The 13,864-nt window shown below is 45.6% G+C and overlaps 1 protein-coding gene across 2 annotated transcripts in view; it reads right to left on the bottom strand.

Annotated features, from left to right (window-relative positions):
* The window catches only part of b3glcta (beta 3-glucosyltransferase a), a 100,620-nt gene that overhangs the window by 21,817 nt on the left and 64,939 nt on the right, over nt 1–13,864 (bottom strand). For both annotated transcript variants that reach the window (XM_055636867.1, XM_055636868.1), the window contains exon 12: nt 792–891. In XM_055636867.1, coding sequence (XP_055492842.1) covers nt 792–891 — 100 coding nt within the window. The remainder of the gene's footprint in view (nt 1–791; nt 892–13,864) is intronic.

Genomic DNA, 13,864 nt, shown 5'->3' on the forward strand with positions numbered 1-13,864 from the left:
AAGCATGGGAAAGTTGGGCTGAAGGGCCTCTTTCGTGCTGGATGACTCCATGACCCTAATCTCACAATCGATGCCCTAAAACTGTTTTTGAGGCACTTGATCAATCTTGTACAGTTATTGATGTAGTTCTTCCAAATGTGCCCATTGCAGAGCAGAATAAATGAAATTAAATAAAGATGAGCCCTGGAACATTGAGGGCAGCACAGCGGTGCAGTGGGTAGACCTGCTGCCCCGCAGCATCAAAGACACGGGTTTAATTCTGACCTCAGGTGCCATCTGTATGGAGTTTGCATGTTCTCCATGTGACCGCATGCGTTTCCTCCCACATCCCAAAGACGTACGAGATTTTAGGTTAACTGGCCTCAGTAAAATTGCCCTGCTGTGTAGGGAATGGATGAGAAAGTGGGATAACATAGAACTAGTGTGAACGGGTGATCGATGGTCCTTGGACTCAGTGGGCCAGTTTACCATGCTGCATTTTTCAATCAATCAATCAAATACAATAAGAACAAAGGATAGGAACAGACCCATACACGAAAGGTGTGAAAGGAAGAACAAAATGGTTGCAAGTTGAATTACCTTTAATATTTAGTTCCAGTTAACAAATAAACTACTTTTCCAATAAATCTTGCAATATTTTACTTCAAGGAACTATTTCCCACAGCTTGTTCGGGCATTATCTAAGTATTCTGAAGCACACATATACTGTAACACTGAATAGTTTATGCAGCCAAAATATGGCACAAATACATGTAACCAGTAGGGAAATTATTTTAATCTTGTCACATTACCTTATCAAAGTGTCATCATCCACAATCATAAGCCAGGGAACCTCAGGAACAGCATTACTAACAAATCGTTTAAGAATTGCAAATGTTTTGCCACAGTGCCCTGAAAAATACACAAGAAAATAAGTCTAAACTTTGTTAAAATAGCAGATCCAATTTTCTGAGGTAGCTTGTTTGACGAAAATGGTAGAACATATGAATTACACTGGGGTGGCACAGTGGCACAGCGGTAGAGTTGCTGCCTTACAGCACCAGAGACCCGGGTTCAATCACGACTATGGATGCTGTACGTACGGAGTTTGTACATTCTCCCTATGACTGCGTGGATTTTCTCCAGGTGATCCGGTTTCCACCCACAATCCACTAATGCAATCATCAAGAAAGCTCATCAGTGCCTCTACTTCCTGAGAAGGCTATGGAGAGTCGGTTTGTCAAGGAGGACTCTCTCTAACTTCTACAGGTGCATAGTAGAGAGCAAGCTGACCGGTTGCATCGTGGCTTGGTACGGCAACTTGAGCGCCCTGGAGAGGAAAAGACTACAAAAAGTAATAAACACTGCCCAGTCCATCATTGGCTCTGACCTTCCTTCCATCGAGGGGATTTATCGCAGTCGCTGCCTCAAAAAGGCTGGAAGTATCATCAAAGACCCACACCATCCTGGCCACACACTCATCTCCCTGCTACCTTCAGGTAGAAGGTACAGGAGCCTGAAGACTGCAACAACCAGGATCAGGACTTCCCCACAGCCTTCAGGCTATTAAACCTGGCTCGGACAAAACTTTGATTTTAATTCGGAGTCACGTGAGTGACTACGTGTAGAGCCCGCTCAGTATGCATGCGCGGCATTGCGTTCAGCAGTGCAACAGCGGCCGCATCGGGAGTCAGGCGCTCCCGCTACAGGGTGAAAGAACGGACCGTCAGGTAAGTACCCTGAGGTTGGGTTTCTTTCACAGGAGAGCCTTCCGCTTTATTTCACAGGCAGAAAACAAAGGCTCTTGAACAAACCTGTCCCCCGCTCGACTCCAACGGAGGAGCGTTCCATCTGGGGGGGGGGTGGGGGGCAGAAGCAGGTGGTAGGACCGTTTACCGGGCGCTCCGCCATCCCCGACACCGTGCCGGGCCCAGTCCCGCTAGCGCCTGAGCAGCGGGCTGGATGTAAAGCTACCGAAGAAGCGTCCGGCTGGTGGCTGGTGGAGACAGCCGCCTGAGCCGCATGGAGCGGCTCCTGGAGCAGATGCTCCAGCGAAACGCGCAGCGTGAGGGGCGCTCTCGCAGGGGGAGTTCAGGCACTCCCTCCACAGTGCCTTGTGCACTGGCCATCGCTTCCTCCTTATCCGAGGGTAGCTTTGGTGACCAGGACTGGGCTGGTCAGGAAGAGGGGACCACTGGCTGAGGAAGTCGGGAGTATGCAAGGGGTGCAGGACCAGGAAGAGCTGCACCCGTTTAAGGAAGCATGGGAGTCTATCACGAGTGACATGTATATACTCAATAGCATTAGTGAATACAAAATACAATTTATACTAGAAAAATTGCCACCAGTTCAAAGTTCACCTTTCCCCTCCCAGAGGGTCTTTTCCCTCTCCGTTAAAGAGAAACGAGAGGGACAAGCTGAACTGGCGAGACTAATCACTAAGGGTATCATGGGGAAAAAACAAAAACATGAACCTTTGGAATTTGTGTCAAATATATTCACTAAAACTAAAGAAGATGGTGGGTGTCGCATCATCATTGACTTAACTTCACTAAATGTGTTTTGTTAAGTATGTACATTTCAAAATGGAAACGTTTGTTACTGCCAAACAACTGATTTCCAAAGGATACTTCATGGCAAGCATTGACCTCAAAGATGCTTACTATTCAGTACCCATTCACAAGGATCATCGCAGATACCTGAAATTTACCTGGATGGGGCAGCTATGGCAGTTTAAAGCATTACCCAATGGGTTAACATCAGCACCAAGATTGTTCACCAAGATACTAAAACTAGCCCTGGCAATATTAATAAGACAAAAACATTTGGTCATGGCATATCTTGATGATATCTTAATAGTAGGAAAGACCATGGAATTGGCATGTCAGCTGTGTCAGCTACAAAACAGCTGTTCGAAACCTCGGGATTTGTCTTACATCCAGATAAATCTAAGTTGAATCCATCCACAGCCACGGACTACTTGGGCTTCACAATTAACTCAGCCCACATGTCTGTGACTTTGCCAAAAGACAAAACAACTGAATTGGCACAATCATGCAACAATTTAATGGTCAACGAGCGACCAACTATTCGACAAGTAGCAAGAGTAATTGGGGAAATGGTAGCAGCATTTCCGGCTATACAATTTGGACCTTTGCACTATCAAAACTTACAAAGAACAAAGGTACAGGCACTAAAACGACATGCATGTTATGACCAGATCATGAAATTACCCACTGAAGCAATATCAGAACTACAGTGGTGGGCAGAAAACGTTTGGCATAGTTTCAGCCCTATCATCATCATTAACCCTACTTTAGTTATCCAAACAGATGCCAGTACTCAAGGCTGGGGAGCGACTAACTCCATATCCAGCATAGGTGGTAGATGGACTTACCTAGAGTCATCATTACTACTTACACTGGGCATTAACTATCTAGAGATGTTGGGTGCCTTTTATGGTTTAAAAGCATATGCATCGAATATGCATCACTTGCATGTACGGTTACAAATAGACAATACTACGGTGGTGGCCTATATTAACCATATGGGCGGCATAAAATCGATATCATGCAACAAATTGGTCAACACAATTTGGCAATGGTGTGTCAAAAGACATATTTGGCTATCAGCAACTTACCTGCCAGGTAAGCTAAATACAGTGGCAGACACCAGGTCACGCAAATTTAATGACAACACCGAATGGATGTTAAACCCCAAAGTGTTTGCAAAGATTATTAAACAAAATGGCACGCCAGATATCGACTTATTTGCATTAATGCTAAATCACCAGGTACCTGTGTATGTCGCTTGGGAACCAGACTCTGAGGCAGCAGCAGTAGATGCGTTCGCGCTGGATTGGGGAAATTTCTTCTTCTATGCATTTCTTCCCTTCTGCCTCATCAGCCGTGTACTACGCACAATACAAATGGACTCTGCTTCAGGTATTTTGATAGTACCCGACTGGCCTACACAGCCATGGTTCCCATTACTCCACGACATTCCTCCGAACATCCACAAGAAAACAGTACTTGTCCAGCATCAAAAAATGGGAGAAATACTGCTTGGATACAGGGACCACCTACTCAACCGCTACAGTTACCAACGTACTGGAATTCCTGGCGAACCTTCACCACAATGAAGGACTCAGTCACTACACATATTGCGACTGGACAGCATGCTCACAGCTCCAGACCAGATCTCTGTCGTTATCCAGGGACTGATCAAACAGAGCAGACCAGGAACACCTAATCCAGTCGTGGAATTCCGGGCTTACCCGCCAGAACCACGGTTATGTGCCATGACCCACCTACTGTCCTACATAGACACAACCAAAAATATTCGAGGGAGTGAAAAAGCCTTATGGGTCAGTCATAAAAAACCTTATGGTCGGGTGACGAGCCAAACCATTTAGAGATGGCTCAAGCAGGTGCTAAAAGCTGCTGGGATAAACACTAACATGTACAAATCTCACTCCACCAGGGCAGCATCCACGTCGACGGCCAAAAGAATGGACGTGCCTATAGACCACATCCTGGCTACAGCAGGATGGTCGGGGGAAAGAATGTTCAGAACTTTTTATAATAAGCCGTTGGCAAAACCTGCTTTATTTGCAGAAATTTTTTAGACTGCAAATATTTAATTTAAGCCCAGGAGAGCAATTTAATTTCTTTGTTGTTATTGTTAAAAAATACCATTGTGTTTTACTACAAACAGATTCATTGGTTCATTACGATAACACACTTCCTCCCTCAAGGACTTCGGCAGTGTGTGAAGTAATAACTGTTACACAGTTTGAAATCACAGAGCTTTAAAATCTTCACGTAGTCACTCAGGTGACTCCGAAGTAAAATAGTAAGATTAAACGAGCACATCCACAAGAAAACAGTACTTGTCCAGCATCAAAAAATGGGAGAAGTGCTGCTTGGATACAGGGACCACCTACTCAACCGCTACAGTTACCAACGTACTGGAATTCCTGGCGAACCTTCACCACGATGGAGGGTCCAGTCACTACACCTATTGCGACTGGACAGCATGCTCACAGCTCCAGACCAGATCTCTGTCATTATCCAGGGACTGATCAAACAGAGCAGACCAGGAACACCTAATCCAGTCGTGGAATTCCGGGCTTACCCGCCTGATCCATGGTTATGTGCCATGACCCACCTACAGTCCTACATAGACACAACCAAAAATATTCGAGGGAGTGAAAAAGCCTTATGGGTCAGTCATAAAAAACCTTATGGTCGGGTGACGAGCCAAACCATTTCGAGGTGGCTCAAGCAGGTGCTAAAATCGGCAGTGGCACAGATGCTGTTTTTGTGAAATTTGCATGTTCTCCCTGTGACTGTGTGGGCTTTCTCTGGGTGCTCCAGCTTCCCCCCATTTCCCAAAGACGGGCGGGTTTGTAGGTTAATTGGCCCTTGTAAATAGTCTTTAGTGCGTAGGGAGTGGATAATAAAGAGGGATAACGTAGAACTAGTGTGAACTGGTGATAGATGGTCGGCTTGACCTCAGTAGGCCGAAGGGCCTGTTTCCACGCTGTATCTCTAAACTAGATTAAGCGTGCCTGGCACAACTCCTGCAAACTTTGTCTCTCTCACCTTAAAGAGAATGGAGCAGCTGGGCTTGTACACTCTGGAGTTTAGAAGGATGAGAGGGCATCTCATTGAAACATATAAGATTGTTAAGGGTTTGGACACGCTAGAGGCAGGAAACATGCTCCTGACGTTGGGGGAGTCCAGAACCAGGGGCCACAGTTTAAGAATAAGGAGGAAGCCATTTAGAACGGAGACAAGGAAACACTTTTTCTCACAGAGTGGTGAGTCTGTGGAATTCTCTGCCTCAGAGGGCGGTGGAGGCGGGTTCTCTGGATGCTTTCAAGAGAGAGCTAGATAGGGCTCTTAAAAATAGCGGTCAGGGGATATGGGGAGAAGGCAGGAACGGGGTACTGATTGGGGATGATCAGCCATGATTACATTGAATTGAAGGGCCGAATGGCCTACTACTGCACCTATTGTCTATTCCAACACTATCTTACACATTAGGGACAATTTACAAATTTACCGAAGCCAATTTTCCCACAGACCTGTACGTCTTTGGGATGTGGAATTAAACAGGAACACCCGGAGTAAACTCATGTGGTCACAGGGAGAACATATAAATTCTGTACAGGCAGCACCCATAGTCAGGATCCAATCTGGGTCTCTGCCGCTGTAAGACAGCAATTCTACCGCTGCGTTACTGTGCCGTCCTTAAGTCTTAGTGTGACTGGACTGTTTCCTGCTTCCCACACCATCACCCATGAAAACATATTACCTCTTTCCTTTACCTCCTTCATCAAGACTGTCACCTTAACTCCTCTTGTAAGCTACCCTGCGTGCCAGCTTAAAGCAGGCTCCCTTTTAGTGCCAGAAATAAGGATTATTTCATCCATAGCTGTTGCCAAGAAACTGTGCTGTCGGTGCCAAAATCATAATTAGCAGAAGGACCTAAATTAGTGTAACATCCGATCCAAACAAGAAGTGCAGATTAAAATGTGCAGTGTCAACTATGTTCAAATGCAACACACGTCTCAATTTAGTCATTGTGGGGAAAACATTTTCAATCTGGTGGTAAGTGGGGTAAACTGCGTGGAAGGTCACACCCCGGCAGCAGGCCTGACTCGTCCACTGCGGATCCCAGAACCCGCCCGGAGAGGGAAGCTGCCGAGCCCGGACCCTGCTCATACCCAAGGACAATGGAGGAGGGCTGAGGGAGTCAGCGATGTCACTAGACACTGGACAAAGGGACAGTAAGAAGAAGCGGGCACTTACCATCAAGCTCGGCTGAGGGAGGCTCCCCCGGGGCACAAAGGCTGACAGTGGCCGGGCGAGGACAGGGACGACGGTTCACGGGACGGAGGTGACGGCTGCAACGGGCCTTTATTGCTAGCTGTAACTAGGACTGTGAAAATGGCACCAAATCCTGGCAACTCTTATATATGGACCCAATGGGTTGTTTCTATGGACTTTGTACTTAATCTTGGATTGTATTGTCATATGTCAATAATTTATTGAACTGTATGCCAAAACAGAACAGTACCTTGGAACAGATGATAATAATAAAGAACCATTGGAAAGTGGCTGAATGGACAGATAGATGACAGGTAAAATTGAATATAGAGAAAAGTGTTACACATATTGAACTGAAGAATAGGGAACAATATATTCTAAATGGTGTGCAGGAACTGAAGGACCTGGGCGTGTGCTTAAAGTCCTGAAAATTAAACGACACATTGAGAAAATGGTCTGTTAATTAATTCATAAGATCATAAAAGTAGAGACATTTATTATGTTGAATTATAGGCCACAGCTGAATTATTGCAACGAGTTCAGGTCAGGCCACTTTAGGAAATTATAAAATGATTATGCAACAACCATCTGGCTCTTGAACATTGCACATCACTAACCTAAGGACTGCACAGTGGTGCAGCGGGTAGAGCCGCTGCCTCACAATGCCAGAGACCCGGGTTCAATCCTGACCTCCGGTGCTGTCTGTGTAGTGTGAGTTGAACAGGTACTTCGGATCTGTCTTCACTAAGGAAGACACAAACAATCTCCCAGAAGTACTGGAGGACAGAGGATCTAAGGGGGTAGAGGAACGGAAAGAAAATTTCATTAGGCGAGAAATAGTATTGGGTAGGCTAATGGAACTGAAGGATGATAAATCCCCTGGACCTGATGGTCTGCATCCCAGGGTCCTCAGGGAGGTGACGCATTGGTGATCATTTCCAAAGTTCAATAGATTCAGGATCAGTTCCTGTGAATTGGAGGACAGCTAATGTTATCCCACTTTCCAAGAAAGGATCTAGAGAGAAAACGGGGAATTACAGACTAGTTCACCTGACTTCGGTGGTGGGAAAGATGCTGGAGTCAATTATTAAAGAGGTAATAATGGGGCATTTGGGTAGCAGTAATAGGATTAGTCCAAGTCAGCATGGATTTATGAAAGAAAAATCATGCTTGACAAATTTTCTGGAATTTTTTGAGGATGTGACAAGTAAAATGGATGAAGGGGTGCCAGTGGATGTAGTGTATCTAGACTTTCAGAAAGCCTTTGATAAGGTCCCGCATGAGAGACTGGTGACTAAAATTAGAGCACATGGTATTGGGGGTAGGGTGTTGACGTGGATAGAAAATTGGTTGACAGACAGGAAGCAAAGAGTAGGAGTGAACGGGTCCTTTTCAGAATGGCAGGCAGTGGCGAGTGGAGTGTCGCAAGGCTCGGTGTTGGGGCCGCAACTGTTTACCATATATATTAATGATTTGGAAGAGGGAATTAGGAGGAACACTAGCAGGTTTGCGGATCACACAAAGCTGGGTGGCAGTGTGAACTGTGAAGAGGATGTTAGGAGGTTGCAGGGTGACCTGGACAGGTTGAGTGAGTGGGCAGATGCATGGCAGATGCAATATAATATAGATAAATGTGAGGTTATTCACTTTGGTGGCAAAAACAAGGGGGCAGATTATTATCTCAATGGGGTTAGGTTAGGTAAGGGGGAAGGTACAGCGACACCAGGGTCACTGAAAGTTGGCTTGCAGGTACAGCAGGCAGTGAAGAAAGCTAATGGAAGAGGATTTCAGTATAGGAGTAAAGGTTCTTCTGCAGTTGTATCGGGCTCTGGTAAGACCACATCTGGAGTATTGTGTACAGTTTTGGTCTCTTAATTTGAGGAAGGACATCCTTGTGATTGAAGCAGTGCAGCGTAGGTTCACGAGATTGATCCCTGGGATGGCGGGACTGTCATATGAGGAGAGATTGAAAATACTAGGGTTGTATTCACTGGAGTTTAGAAGGATGAGGGGGATCTTATAGAAACATATAAAGTTATAAAAGGACTGGACAAGCTAGGTGCAGGAAAAATATTCCCAATGTTGGGTGAGTCCAGAACCAGGGGCCACAGTCTTAGAATAATGGGGAGGCCATTTAAGACTGAGGTGAGAAAAAACTTTTTCACCCAGGGAGTTGTGAATTTATGGAATTCTGTTAGAGGGCAGTGGAGGCCAAATCACTGGATGGATTTAAGAGAGAGTTAGATAGAGCTCTAAGGGCTAGTGGAATCAATGGATATGGGGAGAAGGCAGGCACGGGTTATTGATTGGGGATGATCAGCCAAGATCACAATGAATGGCGGTGCTGGCTCGAAGGGCCAAATGACCTCCTCCTGCACCTAATTTCTAGGTTTCTATGTGTGTGCACGTTCTCCCTGTGACCACATGGGTTTCCTCCAGGTGCTCCGGTTTCCTCCCACATCCCAAAGACGTGCAGATTTGTAGTTGTTGGCCTCTGCAAATTACAGCTAGTGCGTAGGGGAGTGGATGAGAAAGTGGCATAACATGGAACTAGTGTGAACAGGGGTGGTCGATGTTCAGCATGGACACTATGGCCAAAGAGCCTGTTTCTATGCTGTACCACTAAACTGGATGACTCTCTGTGCGCTGGCACCAGAAGTGGATCTGCAATCACGCATTTCAATCTCTCCACTCTTTTAAACCTCTACTCCAACAACAGCATTTCTTACTTTTACCTGTACACCGTGGGCAACTTATATGTAATCATTAGAGCCAGGATTTTGCCATAAATGCCATGTGTCTTTTCATGCCTTTTTGGATGATTTCACCAGGATAATGCCTTTTTCACGATCGAGTGCCTAAATCAGCCTTTTTTTTGCTGTTTTGCTGAAAGGTCGTGCTATTTTCTCTAGTTGTACTGTGATTACAATGGCATTTTCTATGTTAACACGTTAATATTAATGTTATTATTAACGTGTTAACATAGTATAACTTACAAGAAAATTTCCACCACCGGGGCGAAACCGGGGGCGTAACCGTCAGTCATTCATTTGTTCGTGCCGCTGCCCGCTGGTTCAGTCTTCTCCAAGATCTATTTAAGAAAGAACTGCAGATGCTGGAAAAATCGAAGGTACACAAAAAATGCTGGAGAAACTCAGCAGGTGAGGCAGAATCTATGGAGAGTAGGAATAGGTGAAGTTTTGCGTCGAGACCCTTCTTCAGACTGATGGGGGGGGGGGGGAAGAAAGGAAGAGGCGGAGCAGGAGGACTAGAAGGAGAGTTGGGAAGGGGAGGGGGAGGAGGGATAAGATAAGGGCTATCTAAAATTAGAGAAGTCAATGTTGTTACCACTTGGGTGTAGACTACCCAAGCGAAATACTGGAGATCAGTCACTCATGCTATGAGTCATACTGTGGCTCCGCCCACTGGTTTAATAGAAAGCCCTTTTCCCTTTCTTCCCCAGTCTTGGGTAGTGTGTTAAGATGAAGTTACCTATGCTGCATTGCTAAAAAAACGTATTTGGATCTTAATCACTGTACGCGAGTTAAGTCATTCCAACATGGTGTCAGAAGTGGGATTCGAACCCATGCCCCCAATTGGAGACCAGATTATCAGCCCCGCTGCACCAGCTTACCCACAAAGACACTGTTTGGGCCTGGTATGAGCAACAGCAGAGGGCGTTCGACACTCTGAAGCAGCAAATGTCTTGTGTTCCTACTCTCGCCTAGTTTAATCCTAAACGACAGGTCACACTGACTTGTGACGCTTCACAACATGGACTTGGCGCAGCAGGTCTTCAAAATGACGGTAGAGGCAACAAGCCTGTCGCCTATGCCTCGCGCACCATGACTGACACAGAACAATGCTACGCCCAAATTGAAAAGGAACTGCTGGCAGTCGTTTTCGCCTCCAAGAAACTTGACGACTTTATCTTCGGACGTACGGTAACGATTTAAATTGACCACCAACCCCTGGTCAGCATCTTTAACAAACCGATTCATGCCTCTCCAGGACGCCTTCAGCGGATGATGCTGCAACTTCAAAAGTATGACATTGCTCTGACCTACAAACGTGGTAAGGATATGCACCTGGCTGACACTCTCTCGTGTGCAGCCCGGAAGACCTGCGAGGGTCCGTCCTCGCCGGATGATGCCCTCATAATAATGACTGTGTCTTTTATTCCCTCGTCCTGTGTGGAGGACGTGGTTGCCCACACTGCTGCTGACAGTACCTTACGGTCTCTCGCCTCCGGCATTGGCCAGACAAGCACTACAATGTCCCGCTGCCAGTTCGGCCCTTCTTTGCCGACCTAGTATTACAGGATGGCATTAGCTGTAGTCCCTGCTTCGCTACACAGCAAGTATTTTAACGCAGTCCATGCAGGGCACCCAGGCGTTGAAGCAACTGTCCAGGAGCAAGAAACATGTTTTATTGGCCTGGCCCAGTCTGAAGAAGGGTTTCGGCACGACACATTGCCTATTTCCTTCGCTCCATAGATGCTGCTGCACCCGCTGAGTTTCTCCAACATTTTTGTCTACCTTTTACTGGCCTGGTATGGCTGAATACATTACCGAGAATGTGGCGTTCTGTGCAGTGTTTAACAGCTTGGCACCTCATCAACAAAAGCAACCACTTTTCTCACACCCGGCTCCTGCCCCCCTGTGGTCTACAGTTGCAACTGACATATTTGAGTGGCATGGCAAACAGTACCTGGTGCTTGTCGATTTGTATTCCGGCTGGTTTGACATCGATTTTCTTAGTAGCCCCACTTCTCACAGGGTAGTTCTAAAACTCGCTCGCTAATTTGCAGCAGACCTTGTATCTGATAACGGCAGTCAATTTACCAGCCAGCACTTCAGAGACTTTGCTGCACGCTGGGGTTTTCGCCACATCACCAGCAGCCCTGAATATCCACAGTCGAATGGACTGGCTGAATGGGCTGTCAAGAGTGCCAAACAGCTAATGCAACAATCCCACAGAGCTAATTCCGACCTGTACCTGGACCTGCTCAACATCTCCTGCGACCCCATCTAGGGTTCACCTGCTCAATGTTTATTGTCAAGGCAGACCCGAGCCACGGTGCCTGTGGCGGATCAGGCATTGATCCCGCAGGTGGTTCCACCATCGGAAGTCCAGTCCAGGTTACAACAAAAGCGTGACATTCAAAAACAATGGTATGATAAAACAAGCAGACAGCTGCCACCATTAACCAAGCGGCAGGTGGTTCGTTTGCAAACTGACAAAGGCCATGACCGTATCGGTGTTATTTCTGGAACTGCTTCTGAGTCATGCTCATATCTGGTCAGTGCCGATGGCGGCACTACAGACTTAAAAGACAACATATCCTGCCTGTAAATGAGCCGACTCCACCTACATATTATCCGGACCGTACAAGTATAATTCTGTCCTCGTCCAGCGGCATCGGTACCAGCACAACAACCTACTTCTGAAATGACTACTCTGCCAATGGCGACGCCTCCTCCACCTGTGCCGAAGTCCCGTTTCATCACCGGGAATGCCGTTTCAATCTCCGCCACCAGTTACACCACCACCAGAGCACCACCCGGAGGCGAAAAATGGAAATGGTTTATATCGCACACGTGCTGGTCGTGTTTGCAAGCCCACCATGAAGTACCCGGGCTATGTTTGACTTTCCTCCAGCTTATTATCAATTGCTATGCATATCTTATTTAGTCAATGGTTTTGTATTGAATTTAATTCTTTAAGAGGGAGGATGTAGATCAGTGTCACTCATTCTATGTCATACTGTGGCTCCGCCCACTGGTTTAATAGAAAGCCCTTTCCCCTTTCTTCCCCAGTCTTGAGTAGTGTGTTAAGATGAAATTACCTATGCTGTATTGCTAATAATAGTCTTTGGATCTTAATCACTGTACGCGAGTTAAGTCATTCCAACAAATACCCAAGCTTGTCTCCTCACTACATTTACTGCTGGCTCCAGTCCCAAATCTGAGTTTTTGAGTGATCTGTGCAAGGCATTCATTGATGCTGGAATTCCACTGTGGAAATTGGAAAACAAATCTCTCAGAGGATTTTTAGAGAAATACACAGAGGAACATATACCAAGCAAGTCATCATTACGGAAAAATTATGTTGGCAGCAACTTCAACATTGTTGTGCTGAAAATTAGAGATGAAGTTGCATGCAACAAAATATGGATCTCAATAAATGAGACAACCAATGCTGTGAGGAGATATGTTGCCAATGTTGTCATCGGTACACTGGAGGCAGGTCAACCATCAAAGGAGTATTTGTTGACATCGGAAGTATTGAAGTCAAACAGCTCAATTATTGCTCAGTTGTTTACATCTTCATTTGCTGTAATTTGGCCAGAAGGTACAAAACACGAGAATGTTCTTATGTTTGTGACTTAAAGTTCTATTCCTCAAAATATTGCATTTGACATGCTTAGCTCAAGGACTTCATAAAATCGGCAAGCAAAATTGCCAAGCACATACATAACTTGTTTCCAAATGTCGATCGCCTAGTTTCCAATGTCAAGAAAATCTTACTCAAAGCACCGTCACGTGTGCAGTTATTCAAGGAAATGGCACCCAAGATTCCGCTACCTCCTCAGCCCGTTTTGACTAGGTGGAGTACATGAATATCTGCTATACTTCACTATGCTGCAAATTTTGAAAAGATAAAAGAAATCATCAACTGTTTTGAAGAAGAATCTGCTGCAGTCAGGATTGTCAGTGAAATCATGCAGAAAAAGTCCCTCCACCGCGATCTTGTATTTATTGCTTCCAATTTTGCAAATTTCCCACAAGCAATCACTTCCCTTGAGGAACGTGGCGAAACATTAGTGAATAACTTGCAGGTTTTCAACAAAGTAACTAACGATATTCGTAAAGTTCCTGGCGATGTAGGTAAAGACATACAAGTAAAATGTGAGAGAGTGATTTTAGCTAACAAAGATCTTGAAGAAATACAAAACATAGCTAAAGTTCTCAAAGGTAGTTGTAATGCACAAGATATCGACATGAATATAGAGTCAGTAGCTTATTTCGGGTATGCACCAGTGACCT

The sequence above is a fragment of the Leucoraja erinacea genome, chromosome 6 (assembly GCF_028641065.1).
Source record: "Leucoraja erinacea ecotype New England chromosome 6, Leri_hhj_1, whole genome shotgun sequence".
NCBI classification, from domain to species: Eukaryota; Metazoa; Chordata; class Chondrichthyes; order Rajiformes; family Rajidae; genus Leucoraja; species Leucoraja erinaceus.